At 38.3% G+C, this 16,917-nt stretch overlaps 1 protein-coding gene across 2 annotated transcripts in view; it reads right to left on the bottom strand.

Moving 5' to 3' along the window:
* Positions 1 to 1,390: 1,390 nt before the first annotated feature.
* Positions 1,391 to 16,917, bottom strand: part of LOC117306372 — a 55,563-nt gene continuing 40,036 nt past the window's right edge. The window contains exons 49-64 of one of the 2 annotated variants that reach the window (XM_033790979.1): positions 16,168 to 16,206; positions 14,199 to 14,381; positions 13,619 to 13,930; positions 12,962 to 13,189; positions 12,281 to 12,565; positions 11,444 to 11,797; positions 10,807 to 10,966; positions 9,812 to 9,975; positions 9,119 to 9,256; positions 8,250 to 8,381; positions 7,549 to 7,789; positions 6,764 to 7,096; positions 5,985 to 6,273; positions 4,375 to 4,699; positions 3,380 to 3,538; positions 1,391 to 3,034 (exon numbers count right to left, since the gene is read on the bottom strand). In XM_033790979.1, coding sequence (XP_033646870.1) covers positions 2,864 to 3,034; positions 3,380 to 3,538; positions 4,375 to 4,699; positions 5,985 to 6,273; positions 6,764 to 7,096; positions 7,549 to 7,789; positions 8,250 to 8,381; positions 9,119 to 9,256; positions 9,812 to 9,975; positions 10,807 to 10,966; positions 11,444 to 11,797; positions 12,281 to 12,565; positions 12,962 to 13,189; positions 13,619 to 13,930; positions 14,199 to 14,381; positions 16,168 to 16,206 — 3,513 coding nt within the window. In that variant the 3' untranslated portion in view covers positions 1,391 to 2,863. The remainder of the gene's footprint in view (positions 3,035 to 3,379; positions 3,539 to 4,374; positions 4,700 to 5,984; positions 6,274 to 6,763; positions 7,097 to 7,548; positions 7,790 to 8,249; positions 8,382 to 9,118; positions 9,257 to 9,811; positions 9,976 to 10,806; positions 10,967 to 11,443; positions 11,798 to 12,280; positions 12,566 to 12,961; positions 13,190 to 13,618; positions 13,931 to 14,198; positions 14,382 to 16,167; positions 16,207 to 16,917) is intronic. The other variant, XM_033790980.1, reaches the window with a different exon arrangement.

Consider the following 16,917-nt stretch of genomic DNA (forward strand, 5'->3'; position numbering starts at 1 on the left):
GCCCCTTCATTCAATCCATAAAAATTATCTAATTTGTCTTAAAAAGACAAGCAATTTTGGCAGTTCAGGGTGAAGGACTGTAGGTGCCAAACCAGTCTTATAATTTAAACCTATGAGAAAGGCAGTCTGCACAGGTCGAAACGTGATACAATTATCAAATCTTTGGACAATACCACAGCACCGGACATTTTGGTTGGTAATTTATAAGCAGTTTACAACAGTTCAGTGTTACATGTCAAAGAACTGTTCCATTTTTCATATTCTACATTATGAAGTTAAATAAACTACATGACATAGCTTACCCATAGAGACATTAAATCAAATCAAGTCATCGTAAGTATATCCACGATGTTGACAAAATCAAGCATGTCTGGTGGCCATTTTGAATATCGCATCACAGCATCAAGCCGTCGAGTACCCATACTTCTACTTCATGTTTATCTGATGTCAAGCAGTAATCGGGTACCTCTCGTTTGCTTTGACTTTATATATCTTATATATTGTAATGAAAGGTTCGTAAGTCTAGCATTTTTATGTGTTATTAAACATTAAAAAAAAAAAAAAAAAAGGATAGGTCCAGCATTTTTATCAAACTTAGACCAAAATTTGACAAAAATCACAAGGAATAGGTCCAGCATTTTTATCAAATTTGGACCAAATATTGAACAAAATCACAGGGGTCCCGCATTTTTGTAAAATTTTGACAAAAAAATTGTACAAAACATTGAACAAAATTACAGGGGGTAGGTCCAGCATTTTTATCATATGTTAACCAAAGTATTGAAAAAAATTCAGGAATTTTATCAAGTTTCCAACAAAAGTTTAACAAAATCACAAGGGGTAGGTCTATCATTTTTCCCCTTTCAAATTGGATCAAATTAAAGCAAAAACAACCTCGCTGTAGTATTTTTTAAAAATATCTCTTTATTACTATCCACGCTCTTCACCTTTTACATCTAAGAAAAAAAGGACATTAAAATTGATGACTTGAATTTCACACTTTATAAAACACATCTATATGTATCTACAATACTCCTACAGTACATTAAGGCGTTAAACTTAATAAACAATTAATTGTCAGTGTGTGTCTTGGTAGATGAACAAAAAGCCTAATGGGAATGGGATGGAATTAGAATTTCTGCAAATAGGTCAACAGAATAAATAATCAGCGATGAGCAAAACCAACGAGTCAGTCTGCACTTTACTGATGGTAATGATCACCGTATTTGTTCATTTTCTTAATTGGCGATAAACTATTAGTTGTCCTTGGGCTTTGTGTGTATTGGACGGAACAAAGATGGAAGACTACGTCTATTAGACAGTCAATGAAAAAAAATTAATAGTTCTTGAAAAAAATAACAATGTACAATGAGGGAGATTTTTAAAGGAACTTTAAAAATATTGGTTAATGGAACTGTGATAGATAATATTAGGCATTATGTACTGCGCTTTAAACTTCTCAACTCCTATGGAGTATGCAGCAGCGGCAGACAAATGATAATTATTCACATCAACAACCTCTGCCCTGACAGGTATAAACCATTTACTCCTGGGTGATGAGAAGCAATTATGGTAGAGTGTCTTGCCCAATAACACCAGCGCATGACCGGAATTCGAACCCACACTCTGCTGACATCAAAACTTGAGTCAAATGCTCTAAACCACTCATTCTGACACACTACTGAACAACTTCATAATAAACACAAAGAATCTTAAACTACTATAAAACTTTACATTAAACCATTAAGCAAAATTTGATGCGCTGATTTTGACTTTCGGATCTAATATAAATATACTTTGAGAGAATTCTGTACAATCTTGATTTCCAAAAATTTACAAAACAAATCTGAGCTTAAAATCCCGAGTATTAATTCAGACTCTAACAATTACATTATATTTAGACTGCACTTTAAATAAGAAACATCTACAGGTAAAGTAATTCATTGCAAGTTCACATCTTATTATAAAATTAATTGGTCAGATAGTAAGAGGGTTGACTGTGTACTACGCTCTGAATTCACGGCTTTGAATTTAAATTCTGAGGATGGTACAGTGCAGAAATATCACATGTTTCTCTTCAGAAAAACCTCTTTGAACAGATTAAAATCTCTTCTATACTAAACCGACATCAACATAACCAATACTAAACAAAGTTTTAATTCTCGAAAAACTATTCATCTCTAAGTTCAAGTAAAAAAATTACTCAATAAATTACGGACGGCAGAATTCGACCAACACTGTTTTAAGATTTTGTATAAAACTTGGACGGTATAATTAAATTATGAATTAAGATTGCAATAAAGAATTCTGAGAACAATATTAACTACATGTACATGTACCTATATACACACAACAGTTGTTAACATTCAATTGGACAAAGCTACACTTTTTTCTTTGATCGGACGGACGTCAATAAATTGTAAAATATCAATTTCTTTTGGACGGAGAGTATTGTTGAATACAAAAATACAAAAATATTTCATCGATGTCATAATCAGGTCTATATTTTATCAAAGAAAACAAGAATAATTTGACCATCGTTTATTTTACATTGTCATAAAAATTAACCATTGTGCATCTCTGAGTAACAAAAATAGCTATAAAAAGATTTTCAGCTTTGAAAGTTTGCGTAAAAACTACTTTAATATCTTTATTTTATAACGGGGTGAACCAGTCTATTAAATCCATTAAAACCGCACTAATCATTGGAATTGACTAACAGCGCCCGCGTTGTTAACGCATAAGACACAAGGCTCAGCTCACCAAAGCAACAAACTGCCTAGCACAAGCATCTCATGTCACACTTCGAAGTGCATTAGAATGTTATAATTTGTAATTTATTCTTGTGGGGGATATGGTTCATTTATTTCTTTCCGCTCTTGCGGACGTAGGACTGAAGCTGTTGTTGTTTCTCTTCCAGTTGGCTCCGATGAGCGCTGAGTCTCGTTGATATGTTTTCTCGTTGGACAGTCAGACTCGTCAGTTTGTCCTTAGCGTCACTCAGTTTGGCTGTAGTGGCTCGGATTAAGGCCGGCTGTGGCAGAAAAAGATAATGAATAAAAATTAAGTATTGTTATTATTATTTTATCCGTCTGAAAACGAAATGGAGGGACCCTAAAAAGTGCCATACACTGTTAGGGCCTTGTCACTTAGGGCAACAATTTGGACACCCAGTTTTTTAATTTTCCCGCAAATGTGGACACCCGTTTTTACAAATCCTTACCAAAACCCAGGAAAGAATACCAACAGAAGACAAAAAAGAGAAAGAGCTTATGAGCTGACTAGGTGAAAAATTGCATGCCTTGTTAGATACATGTATGCATGTATGTTAAATGGAGGCCAACAAGAGGCCACCTTTGAATAAAACTATGTTTCTCACCTCAGATTCATCAAATTGTCCCTCCATTAGTTGTTTCTGTGACTGTAGCTCCTGTGCCATTTCATTGATGCTGTCATGAAGCTTGACAGACTCCATGTTAAGATCAGAGAACTCCTCACTCATCCTATCTACCTTGTCTTCTTGTATCTTCACCTCAGCCTGGACAAGCAAAGTTAAATAATGACTGGTTTTAATGATGTATAAATACTTAAGGTGATCCCCCTGCTGCCATCTCTCAGGTTGTATTGGTTGTGATCCCTGGCTACACGGCAGTTACAAGTTGTAAGCACTTAAGGTGATCCCCCTACTGCCATCTCTCAGGTTGTATTGGTTGTGATCCCTGGCTACACGGCAGTTACAAGTTGTAAGCACTTAAGGTGATCCCCCTACTGCCATCTCTCAGGTTGTATTGGTTGTGATCCCTGGCTACACGGCAGTTACAAGTTGTAAGCACTTAAGGTGATCCCCCTGCTGCCATCTCTCAGGTTGTATTGGTTGTGATCCCTGGCTACACAGCAGTTACAAGTTGTAAGCACTTAAGGTGATCCCCCTGCTGCCATCTCTCAGGTTGTATTGGTTGTGATCCCTGGCTACACGGCAGTTACAAGTTGTAAGCACTTAAGGTGATCCCCCTGCTGCCATCTCTCAGGTTGTATTGGTATCCCTGGCTACACGGCAGTTACAAGTTGTAAGGGTTCTAACTGGCACCTCCGAACAAAGATATTGATTAATAGGGAGACCGCCAATATTAGGGCTAGTTGCTCAGTTGGGCTTAACCTCAAGTCTTTTAAAGGTTTTCTGGTCATGGCCCATGTGAAGGGGGTAACCCTTCAGCCCCCCAGGAGTAGGTGGCAACGTATCCCTGTTGGCAGTTGATTTAGTTTGATACCCAAAATCAGTTCAGTGTAGCCCTCACCTTGAAGAACCAAATTGGCCTTGTGAGTTCAGAGGTATCTCATCAAAAAATATATATAAATTAAACACACTCCACTCACCTGGAGGGTATTTTTCTGTTGATCTGGACCAGTGGCTGCCTTCATTGATCTCCTCTCAGCTTGGTTCCGTACTCCACTTCTTCCAGCGACACTCTGCCACATGGCTGTCCCGCTCAGCTCACCCGGTAGCTCCAGCAGAGCCTTCTTAGCCAACACCTCTGGTGCGTTACTCGCTGACGGAGCTGGGGTGCCCATCAGAGTCGCAAGACGCTTCTCAATCTCATCGTCTGTGCCGTGCTGCCTGGCGAGGTGGGATTTGCCGTCTGTTGAACCCAGAAGGCTCTTCATGGCATCGCTGACGGCAAAACTGCTGTATTTGGATAATCTGGTTGGAGAGAAATAACGGTTGAGTTACTGAACAAACTTCTGGAAAAAAAAATTCAAAATTGATGATGTCAATTTCAAATATATGGTCCGAGTCATTTCATCAAGTTCAAAGTGATATTGAAACCATGCCAAATGATAAAATCATTAACGCTCAGTTTAAGTTTTTGTTTTTCGTGAGATAAGACACATTATCCTTTCTCTACATCTTCATTACATGTAATGTATATTGTTGACAGAAATTTCTAGAGCCATGATCCTTTTGCTTCAGTGTCTCGGTCTAGATGCATTGATCTGGTGCAGTAACAAAGTGGTCTGCTGTCAATCTCACCCAACTCTTCCTAACTTATGATTACTCTTAGTCCTGTAACCAATGACGTTTAATCATAACATCCATGTTGACAGTGCCTCTATTCACGCCTCACCTTGTGCGCATAATTTGGGAATTATTTTTGATAACACACTATCCATGGATAAACATGTCAGCAGAATCTGTCAATCGACATACTATTACTTAAGAACTGTGACAATGGTAATTCCCTATTATACGGAGTTACCGAACACCAGCTCCACAAACTACAACTTTTACAAAATGCTGCCGCTCGTGTTTTAACAAAATCTAAAAAACATGATCATATTACACCTATATTGCGGGAACTTCACTGCCTACCCATTCGACAATGAATTCAATTCAAAATTCTACTTATTGCATTTAAATCTCAGATCGGCTTGACTCCGTCTTATATTGCAAATCTCCTTGTACCTTATGCCCCCTCTCGCACTCTTCGTTCTTCTGCTAAGTCCCTTTTAACTATTCCTAGAACTTCCTCATCGTATGGCGATCGTGCCTTTTCTGCTTGTGCTCCTAAACTTTGGAACGCTTTACCTAATAACATCAGGTGCTGTAGTTCTCTTCCATTGTTTAAAAACTTGCTGAAAACTCATTTATTTAAATCCTCTTACACTTAGCTCGTTACATGTCTTGACAGTAGATTATTCATTGTATAATTTTGTATTATGTTCTACATTTCTTTTTTGTTGTATGTTTTGTTTTTTTGTTCTGCGCCTCGGAATAGGGTCTTGTACACTAGATAGATGGCGCATTATAAATGCATTCTTATTAGTATTATTATTATTATTATTATAGGGTGCATTGAACCCATCCTCGTTCTGACTCGAGATCAATCCTAGCGTTTCATGAACAACTTTGATTAATTACCTTTATACACAAAATGACACAGTAAAAAAACTCTGCTGTTTTTTTTAATGAAATAAGAACCCTGTACCTTTCTTGGAGTCTGTCATTAGTGAAGCGAACACCATCTTCATCCGTTCCTCTCAGCAGCTTCACATCCAGTAACTTCTCTACCGTCTCGTCCTTCTCACTCCCAGTCTCCACTGAACCCATCAAGGCCTCCAGGACCTTGTGGCCTCCTTCACTGGATCCAGGCTCAGGGACTGATGGAAGGGTGGCGTTGTGACGGTAGCGAGCGAAGAACAAGTCGTTGCAGATTACTGAGAGAGCTTGGTGGAAATTGCGGTTGAAACTGGCTGAGGTGTCATCTCTCATGTCACCTAGTACAGTAAGAAAATCATCAAAACAGAAATGAGTAGGATTCCAGTCACAAATTGTATACGTGACATGGTAGTTTGGCTAGTAACCTTATTCTGGTAAGCAACACATTTTTGTGCTTAGCTATTTTTTCTGCTTAAGCAGCTCTATGAAATTGAACCCAGGTCTTAGAAACAGTGAAGAAATAAATTTAATGACCACGATTCAATTTTTAAAAGGCATTAAATAAAATGTCAAGAAATGACCTACACACTTAATTGTCAGAAACTTGTTTGCGCAGAAATATAAGGTCCTTGTATGGACTTTATAAAACAGCATTTACATATTTTGCAGCTCCTGGTAAATGGGGTATGTTGATCAAGAGTGGTCTTCAAAGTATTTGTTTGGTAAAAAGAAACATTTGTTTAAAAAAACCCAATATTTTTTTCTTCATTTTTTTCAAATTAACAGGAAGACAACTTTGAATCCAAGATCAGAAAAAGAGAGTTATACCTGTTTTAATATGAGCCAGAGCATGAACCAAGACTATGATGAATTCCCCAACGATATCCAGCCTGGCCTGACGAACGTACAGGATACGGTTTGCGTCATCGTAGTGATACGAGTTACGGTAAGCGTTCCTCGCTAGTTTGTCGTTAACGGGTATCTTGTCCGCCAGTAGGAGGGTGACAGGATTATGAGAGCAGTTGGTAGCCACTAGCTTAATGACGAAGCAGCCAAACTTATAGATGATGAAGTTACGAGCATTGAGTTTGCTGAGGTCGATGGGGAGGAGCTCCGTGTCTTGGGTCCAAGCGGCATCGTGATCGTCAACGAATGGTTCATCTTAAAAGACATAAATATATGATTGGTAATCTTCAGAAAAAATCTCCTACCTCTAAATATAATAACAATAATGAGCACTGAAAGACATAAATACATGATTGGTAATCGTCAAAAGGTGTTTAGTAGAAGTTTAATTTGCACTGGAGATCCAGAATATTAATTGGTTTTTACTCTTACACCGATGTGTGTAAGCACTGTACACACGGCACTTTCCCCGAGTTCTGTGAAAAAAAAATGGCAAAGGGTTTGAATCCCAGCTGAGTATATGCTTGTGAATTTTTTTCAGAGAACTCAGGAAACAGTGCTTACACACAACGGTGTGAGGGAAACACAAAATAATATTTAGAAGGAATCTCGTACTTCTAAAGTTGAGCAGTTGAGAGAATCCTGAAAATCGTTTTTGTAAACAAGACTATAATATTGTCTTATAGACAAGTGTATCAAGCCTGTACCTTGTCCTCTTTTCTTTGGAGGCAGATCTGCATCATCCATCGTCTTCTTAATGTCTTCTAGTTTCTTATAGAGAGGAGATGCCATGAGAAGAGCAGCCAAGTCAGCGTCACTTAGCGGTGCCACCGATGAATAACCGGATGGGAAGGCTGCATTTCCTTGGGTGCTCTCATACGTGATGCCAGGGGTGACTCCCTCAGAGAGTAGATGGTCTGTGTCGACACACTCCTTCAAGGCTATGACCTGGGGTAGAAATAGAGAGGAACATAATGGAGTTGTCACATGAGGCAACTTTTACAGGGAACTTGGAGGTAACAAACTGTAGTGCATGCTACTGGAGTATTTTTTCAAACTTGGCTCACGACCCCCAAGAATAAAAACATTAATAAAAACAGTGGTAGATTGTACGTGTGACAAAGATAATCCCTTTGCTCCAGTATAAAACACCTGTTTGATCAACTTTATACCCATTAGGTGAAAAGAAGCAATTATAGTTAAGTATGTTGCTCAAAGGACAAAGGTGTCATGAGCGGGATTCAAACCCACACTCCAATGACTTATTCTGACCCTTATTCTAGTTGTGCTTAGCTCCTTTTTTGTGCTCTATGAACATGGACCAGGTATAGTCCAACATGATAATATAATGTTGGACTATAAACAGCTCTCTGAACATATTTATAAAATTACATCTCTGCTATTTTACCTCGTTTGTTCTCATCTGTTCCTCCTCTTGTTTGATTTGCTCCTCATGCTCCTGCCTATTTTCCTCCTTCTGATTAACGAGATCTTCCTCCTTTGCTTTGCGTCGTTCCTCACGTCTCTTCTTTAGACGATCCTTAAAACAAAAATCAAACCAAATCGTAGTAGTACTTTGTTTGATGCCTCAACATCACTGTGTGAATAATACTGAGTTATAAATGTGCTGCCAATCCATTACGTTAAATGACCCAAGTAATTCAATGTAAACACTGTGTGAATAATACTGAGTTATAAATGTGCTGCCAATCCATTACGTTAAATGACCCAAGTAATTCAATGTAAACACACCCACTTGATGACAAGGATGTATAATTCAGATTTTTTTTTGACAAACCCTAAATTTCGTGAAAAGAGTTTTCCCGTAATTGTACCAACCACTCTACATCAGTATCTAGGGCTGTTCCCCCCAAGCCTCTACTTATTTAAACAACCTCCTTACTAAGAGTAACTATAAATATAAATATGAATAGTAAACTTGCGGGTACAACCGTGAGTAAAATCTCTTTTGAAAGAGTGGTGGCTCTGAAAAGAGCCGGTTTGGTCTCAACGTTTTGAACAGTATACTCTGCTCGTCTTCTTATATCGTTACATTTTAGTATCATTATCATTGATCGTGTTTACTCTGAGCTTGTATTGGACCTTTATAAATGTTGTCCTGATGATTCTGTCTTTTGTTATTGTACAGAAACAATTGCTTCATTGATAAGTTCTGACTGGGACTCGAACCTGCACTCTGCTGATCAGAAACACCAGAGCTCGAGTCCAGTGCTCTTTTCTGCTCGACCAGTCCCACCAACCATTCTTATTTCTTACCTGGAGGTCACTCTGCATGCGTACCCGGTCAGCATCCATCTTATTTTTCATCTTAGAAAGATCTCTTTCATACTCTTCAATCAATTTCTCCTGATCCTCCTTGCTGCCTCCACTCTTCTGAAGTGCCTCCAGTTTCTCCTGCAAGAAAAAAAACAAAAACACCAACCATTAGTTTCCACTTTGTCTCTTTTACTTGGATCTTTACATTTGGTTGTGTCAGGGATAAAATCTTGTATCTCCATTTTGCAAAAGTGTTGTATCTCTGTTTAACAAAATATTTTTATTGGTGTCCATGTACTTGTAAATGTATTCGCCCGAATAAATATTATTATCTCGTTGTATCTTGACTTGACTCGGAAACCCAAATCTTTCTCACAGTTTTTTTCAATACTGCATGTCAAAACAAATATATCGTATTTTTGAGTTTCTAAAATGAAATCTGTAATTCTTCGAAAAATCTTTTTTGACTTTCACATGGAATGTAATAGAAAATCTAAACCTATTCCAAAATTTTCCCATATTCCAAATGTAATCCAGAAGGACCTCTCCAGACTGGGCACTGGGTGGTCTGTGGAGGAGGCAGAAGTGGCAGCTCAAGTCCGGTCTACTTGGAAGCTTCTCACCAGTCAGGCAGCAGGTGCAGAAATGCATGATGCTGACTGACGATTCACATTTTGTTTTCTCCAAACGTACCTTGTGTTTCTGTTGTTTTTCCTTAACCATTTCCTCTTTGCGTTTATTCAGAGCAGCGAGTCTCTTAGCGTTTCTTTCCTTTTCTTTCTTTTCTTCATCTGAGAGTTGACTGTCAAACTCAGACAGCTCCTGGGCCATCCGAACCTTCTCAGCTGCTTCAAAGTCTATCAATAAAAAAACATTACAATCAGAATTTAGTCCAGAGTTTTTACTGCCCTTGAGGAGCAGTGCTACCTTGAAGACCTGATTGCAGCAAACTAGAACGCTGTGAGATGTACCGTTCTTGGCCAACAATTTGAAGAGTAGATGATTATATTATATATTATACTTATTGACCAAACCAACAGCGGACGAGCCGCCAATTACAGGAAAGGATAATACACAGATTAAAAATACTCATATAGACTAAAATAAAATATGTATGTACAAAGTTAACAATTAAAATAGAAATCATCTTCGAAAATTTAAGCAAAAATTGAGAAATAAAATAAATTAAAGTTGGGAACAGAAACAAATAAACATGAACGACAGAAAAAAGAAAAAAAAATGTATTACAAATACATTATGTATATTATTAAAAACCATGCCTACATTAAAAAAGAATAAACAATAAAAGATAAAAAATAAAAATAAAATAAATTGAAATTAAATAAAAAATATATATCACTGAAGGCAAAAATAACAAAGAAAATCAATACAAAACAAACTGATGAAAAAAAAAAAAATCAAACTCAAACATTAACCATCCTAAGATTCCTCCACTATTTCATTTGATTTGTTTGTTAGATCTTCTCAGCCAGGGAACTCGGCAAACTCCCACAAAGGGATTTAATCACCCAGCTGGAAAAAGCTAGTCTCTCTCACACAAACATTGGTTTATTGTGAACAATTATTTTTGTAGTCGAGGCACCGTTGATGGCAACTGGTCGCTTGGCTGCAAACTGGTGTTAAGTTCGCTAAATACTTTCAGGGGCCAAAGAATCTTTAGTCCTTACCTTCTCGTTCTTTCTTGATTTTCTCCTCGTTGGCTTCTCTCTCTTTCTCCAATCTCTGACGGACATCTTCAAGCTCCTGAGCAGCCTTAGCTGCTTGTTCTGCACTCACCATCTGATTGGCTTGGTCTCCACTCAAATCTCTCAAGGCATCAGCGTATTCCTATGCACATCAAAGTAATGAACAATCAAAGATGAATATAATATTTTTACAAACTCAGTTTTTTTCAAATCTTCTCATAGAGCCCACTTGAAAAGGAAGACCCTTACAACAGTTGGGTAAAAAAAGGACAATTTAATAAAACAAATTCCTTAAAAACTTCATGAAATACTAGCACATAAATAAATATGATTTTGTTTTATACACTTTAGTTGTTGTTCGGGGTGCCAGTCAGAAGACAAAGATATTAACAAAATAGGGAGACCGCCAACTTAGGGCTAACTTGGTTGAGCATGGGCACATTCGACTGCAGGTTCAGCTAAAGTCAATGTTAATTCGCTCAACCCAAAACTATTGAAACTATTATTTTGTGACACTTTTTTGTTTTCTCTAAATATCAAACACTATACCAACAGTGTAAAGCTCAAATAAAAATTATGAACAAAAATCAGGAGAATTTGTTCGCAAAGAATCTTGTACCTGATAGTGTCTCTCCTTCATAGACAGCTTACTGCGAGCGTATCGGAGCTCCCAATCCGCCAAGGCCCCTTGCTCTATATCTCTCTTCTCTTGGGCAAACTCTCTCTCCAGTTTACTCAGCTCAAGCTGCTGTTGATTCAACAACGCAGCTTTCTTCTGCTCCATCTCGTCTGGGCTTAGGTCCTTCTTGCTCAGGTCCGATAACTCCCTCTCGTGCCGCTGGAGCATGGACTCACGCTTTCCATGGTATTTGTCATTTAGCTTGGTTAGGGCACCCTCGATGGCGACTTGGCGCTCGGCACCGAATTGAGCGTCAAGATCGTTGAGCTCTTGTGCTTGGCGCTTATCCAGAACCTGATGAAGTGTAATCATTATAATATTGTTATCAATATAGTTTTAGATGTAGCATTTTCAGAGGTAACACCATGTGTGTATCTAATTACTGGGTAGACTGTGTTCTTTTCATGGTCTTGTTTATATTCTACTACCACGGAGTAGATTTTTGGAACTCTGGAGCATTTTCAGTTCTGAAAAGAACTGTCCTGCTTTTTAACTACTACCTGGGTGGAGGGTAGACAATTGGCTGGGACTACTACTTTTGCTTTAGTGGTTCAAGGACACTGCTCATTATTAACCTCGCTATCACATATCAAGTTCTTAATTGGTCTCAACAATTCAACTAGCTTGCTCTAGTCATCCTTAGGAGACAACTTTGAATTAATACACCACTGGTTCTTTCAAAACGACAACACATTGAAGAAATCATTGCATGGTGTCATCAAATCCAACTCTCTAGAAAAACTTTCAAACATAGAAAGACAAATCCGGAAAACCTACCGCTCGGATAACCTTCTCAGTATTCTCCGCTCCTTGACTCTGAATTCCCTCCAGCATGGCATCATGCTCAACCTTCTTAACGACCTCGGACTTGACCTCAGCTAGTTCCTTCTTCTGCTCAAGGAGCTCCCGTGCCATCTCCACGCCCTGTTTGCGTTTCTGCTCATTCAGGAGACGACGACGGCGCTCTGCAAGTTTCTCACGAGCAGTGAGTAGTGCCCTGGCGCGGTCATTCTCGATGCGATCTTCTAGTTCTTCAAGCTCACGAGCGTGGGATGCGAGGAGCTAGAATACAAGAGAGGTGCGGAAGGAATATTAGGCGTTTTTTTAACAGATAATGCTGTCAGATTTGCACAACCAGAATGGAGGGTTTTAATAGTTCTTTTGGATGTTACATTATTCCAAATGGCACAATATTAAGTTCTTAGAAAAAAATCAGGATCATAATTCTTTAGCCAAAAGGCTGACCTACTTGTTCATACGGTGTTAGGTTTATTTTCAGGCTACTTAATCTCCATTTTTCTGATTTTTCCCAAGGGCAAAATAATTGGAAATCAGACTAAAGCAGGAAGAATCTCATGCCTGAAGACAGCAGGTTCTGAAATTTCAAACACCCCAATCAAACTTTTGGTAAATAGTGGATTCTTCCTGCGTTTGTGTCAAGACTGCTAGTTGTCCTACCTGTCCAGCCTCTTCATCAGACATGTCTCCTCTCCTTGCCGCTAGTTCAGCAGCTTGTTTGTTTCTCTTCTCACTCAAGAGCTTTGTTCTCTCTCTCTCAAACTGTTTCCCTTCTCCCTCCTCTTTCTTTCGGGTCTCGTCAGTCAGTTTCTCTGCGAGCTGCTCTCGGTCTTCCTTCTGACGGATCTTCAAATCTTCTTGGATGCGTTGGTGCTCACGGATGACAGACTGAAAAAAAAGGAAACGATTGATTGCTGACCAATGATGATTTTATTACTCTCTTTTCGATGGTATAAAGCTCATAAAACCTGGATGCACACATGTAGGTACTCACAGAGGACAGACAGAAAAAGGAATGATTTAGGTTTTAACAGGAAAATGATTATTTGCTGCTGCTGACCAATGAAGGTTGTATCACTCTTTTTTCTCAGATACTTCAATGGGAGACAACAATGAGAATTGCCTCCATGCCCCATGGTCATTGCCTTGTGCCCTTGAAATGCTCAAGTAGAAATTTACAATTTCCTCATAGGATGCCCTTTTCCAAGAAGAAATTGCCTTGTTCCCTTTCGAAAACGAGGCATACAGGTCTGATTATGTTCAGAAAACCTTTTGTGTATGTTCAGAATATCTGTGTACAACAACTCTGATTCATACCTGTTCTTCAAGACTCAGATCAGCAATCTCAGCGGGCGAGAGACTCTGAAGGCCTTCAACTAGCTTCCCTTCATTCATCTTATCCATCTGCTTGGCCTGTTCAGCAAGAAGCCTCTTAGCGGCAACCTCTTGGGCGACACGCCTTGCTTCCATCTTCTTCCTTTCCCGTCGAGCGTCCAGCTTAGCGTTCAGGTCTGACTCGTGGCGATCTTTCTGAATGTTGAGGTCGTAGGCGATGTTCTCGTTGGTGCGACGGAGCTGGTCCATTAGCTGCTGCTGGAGTACCTGATCCACATCGTGATTCTTTGAGACCTGTTAGGTAATGTTTTGGATGTACAAAGCCATTTTATTATTTTGTCCTCTGTTTCTCTGGGAGAGGGTCATGAAACTATGTATAACGGTTTGGACTCATCTGTGACTCTGAAAGACTGGTTTCCAGAAATGGCCTTAGTGTTTGGAAACAGAAACCACTGGAAAAAAGTAGGAACATTTCAACAAATGCAATGGTTAAACGCAAAAAATAAATACAAAAAATGGTATGAATGTTTTGGGTTTTCCTCTCTCTCACTGCACCACTCACATTTTCTAAGATGTCTCGATGTCCCTTCTTCATATCCTTGGTGTATTCCTCATTGACTTGTCTCTCGATCTCTTTGATCTGTTCAGCTTCTTCCGCCTCTAGCTTAGATTCCAGGGCGTCGACCTCTTTACGTTGCCTCTCCTCGAGCTCCTTAATGGCTTCTGGATCAGCAAGTGGTCCCAACTGGTGAAAGACAAAACGGAATGAGTAGTTAGATGTTAAATATGCATCTGGATATTAAAGGCAGTGGACACGATTGGTAATTACTCAACATAGTTATTAGCATCAAACCTTACTTGGCAACGAGTAATAGGGAGAGGTTGATAGTACAGAACATTGTGAGAAACAGCTCCCTCTGAAGTAACATAGTTTTCGAGAATGAATTTGATTTAGAGACCTCAGAATTAGATTTTGAGGTCTTGAAATCAAGCATCTGAAAGCACAAAACTGAGTGTGTGTATCAAGGGTGTTTTTTTTTCTCATTGTTATCTCACAACTTCGACGACCAATTGAGCTAAAACTTTCACAGGTTTGTTATTTTATGCATACGTTGAGAGACACCAAGTGAGAAGACTGGTCTTTGATAAATAGTGTCCAGTGTCTTTAAGAATGTTATTTGGATTTACCAATACACCAAGCATAGTGATATAAACAAAAACCATACTGCAAAGAACATCAACAACTGCAAAAAAAGGTTTAAGAACAGTATCCCAAATGATGAATCTTTGGGGGAAAATCTTTAACACCTGCAAAATTAATTGTGAAATCAATTTCAGGAAACTATCAAGGTTACACAAATTTCTTCAGTATATTAAGGAGTTGCACAGTTAAGAAAATCAACAACAATATAAAAATAAATAAAAAATTAAAAAATATTTATTTTTTTTTTTCATTTTTTTATTTCTATATTTTTTACAAGAAACTGCAATTAAGGTTTTGACTTCTGCCGCATCATGGATAAAAGAATGAATAACTGTCAAGTGGTTTTATGGCATGTTAATCTTTTATTAAAGTACATCAATAAATTTGTGTGATTTGTTGGTGACCCAATTAGCCTGACGTCATCATCACAATAAACTTAGTTGCGCCATTTCAGAAGTCAACATGTTACTACAGTTTGGAGCATTTCAGGCGACGTGGCATTTACACGCCTCCCCCTGGGGAGCGTGACAGACATTGGGGATTGTGTTGTAGGTGCAAGGGGTCAAAATAACAAAATGTGCAATTATCATTATTATTATTAATCTACTTCCATCACCATCACAGAGAACATTTGAACACATCGAAGGACACGACTCCAGGGTGTAGGAGGCATGGAGATGCACATGGCAATTAAAGGGATATAATGTTCATTGGTTGGTAAACAGAGGATTCACACGAAAACTGCTGGGGAGGAGGCTACACAATGGTTCAACCTGGGGCTGTGTACAGTTTTAAAAAATATTTTTAAAAAGCAAAAAATGCAGATAGCAGCTTGCCAATTTCTTTTGACAGCTATGTAACCTTTCACAAGGCATTGCAAAAATCATTTGAAACATTTCACTGTGTGAAAGTTTGTGAAGTTGATTATACTCGTGAAAACTTCTCTTAAGATATATTTTCGTCTTAAATCCTGTCCAAGTCAAGAAAATGGCATTTAAAATCCCAAAGTCATCACTGCAGGTCACAAAACACTTTAAGTGGTCTTCAATGTTCCAAGTTAAAGGTGACAACAAAATTGATGAATTTTTCACAAGTTGGATGCGTTTTAAGTCTAAAGAAGAATAGACGAAGCGATTAACCTTACTCTTCCAAAAACCAAGAATGGTGAATATCCCTTTAAACCTTAAGATTTTAGTAGTGCATCATTACATTCAAATTTAAGACATTCTTTATGTGTTCACATTTAAAACAAAAAAATGACAACGCATTTTGTTTAGCATCACCGCAACCAGTCACACTCTGAAACCGATAATATTTTCTTGCAAACCTTATCCGCATCTTGGTATCCTGCCTCTGTTTGGGACGACTGCTTAGAGGAAAGAGGAAAAAATTGAAGGAGGAAGAAATTAACAAGATGAGATGTAATGGATGAACAACGAGGATGAAAATAACTTGGCACTTTGGTGGGTGAGGGGGCTGGATATCTGTGGACAAAAGAGGCAATTAATGGGGCCAACTTACATGTACATAGTTATGGTGACCTTTATTTATCCCGGGTCTAGTACCCTGTTCATGAACTGATAGTTTAACATGAGTCTGTGCTGCTTTTCTGGTTGAGCAACATAATTGCTTCTCTTCACCCGGGAGTGAAAATGGTTACCTTTATTAGTCTAGTACCCTATTCACGAGTAGAGAGTTTAAACATGAAAGAAAACAAACCTGGTGCTGCAGGTCAGCTGTTGACTCATTAGTCACGTGAGGCTTCTAAAATGATTATGAATGACAGGAAAGGAAGATGGAAATGATGATGAGGATGATAAGAAGAGGCTACATGAAGAAAATATGATGAAAAATCTACACATATGAAGAATGACAGTAGATAAATAAAGTGTTGATCAGAGGTTTTTCAAAAATGTCAGGTTTTTAGAGGATAAAGTGAAAGGCAAAGTAAGATTACATAATTTTTGGGAGAACAGAATAATTTCTAATGTCGACACTCATAACAAATTAACAAATTAATAATAACAATTACAAAGAACAGACAAATGAGATGATAAAACTGTAATAAATGACAATT

Source organism: Asterias rubens, unplaced genomic scaffold (genome assembly GCF_902459465.1).
Source record: "Asterias rubens unplaced genomic scaffold, eAstRub1.3, whole genome shotgun sequence".
Classification (NCBI taxonomy): Eukaryota; Metazoa; Echinodermata; class Asteroidea; order Forcipulatida; family Asteriidae; genus Asterias; species Asterias rubens.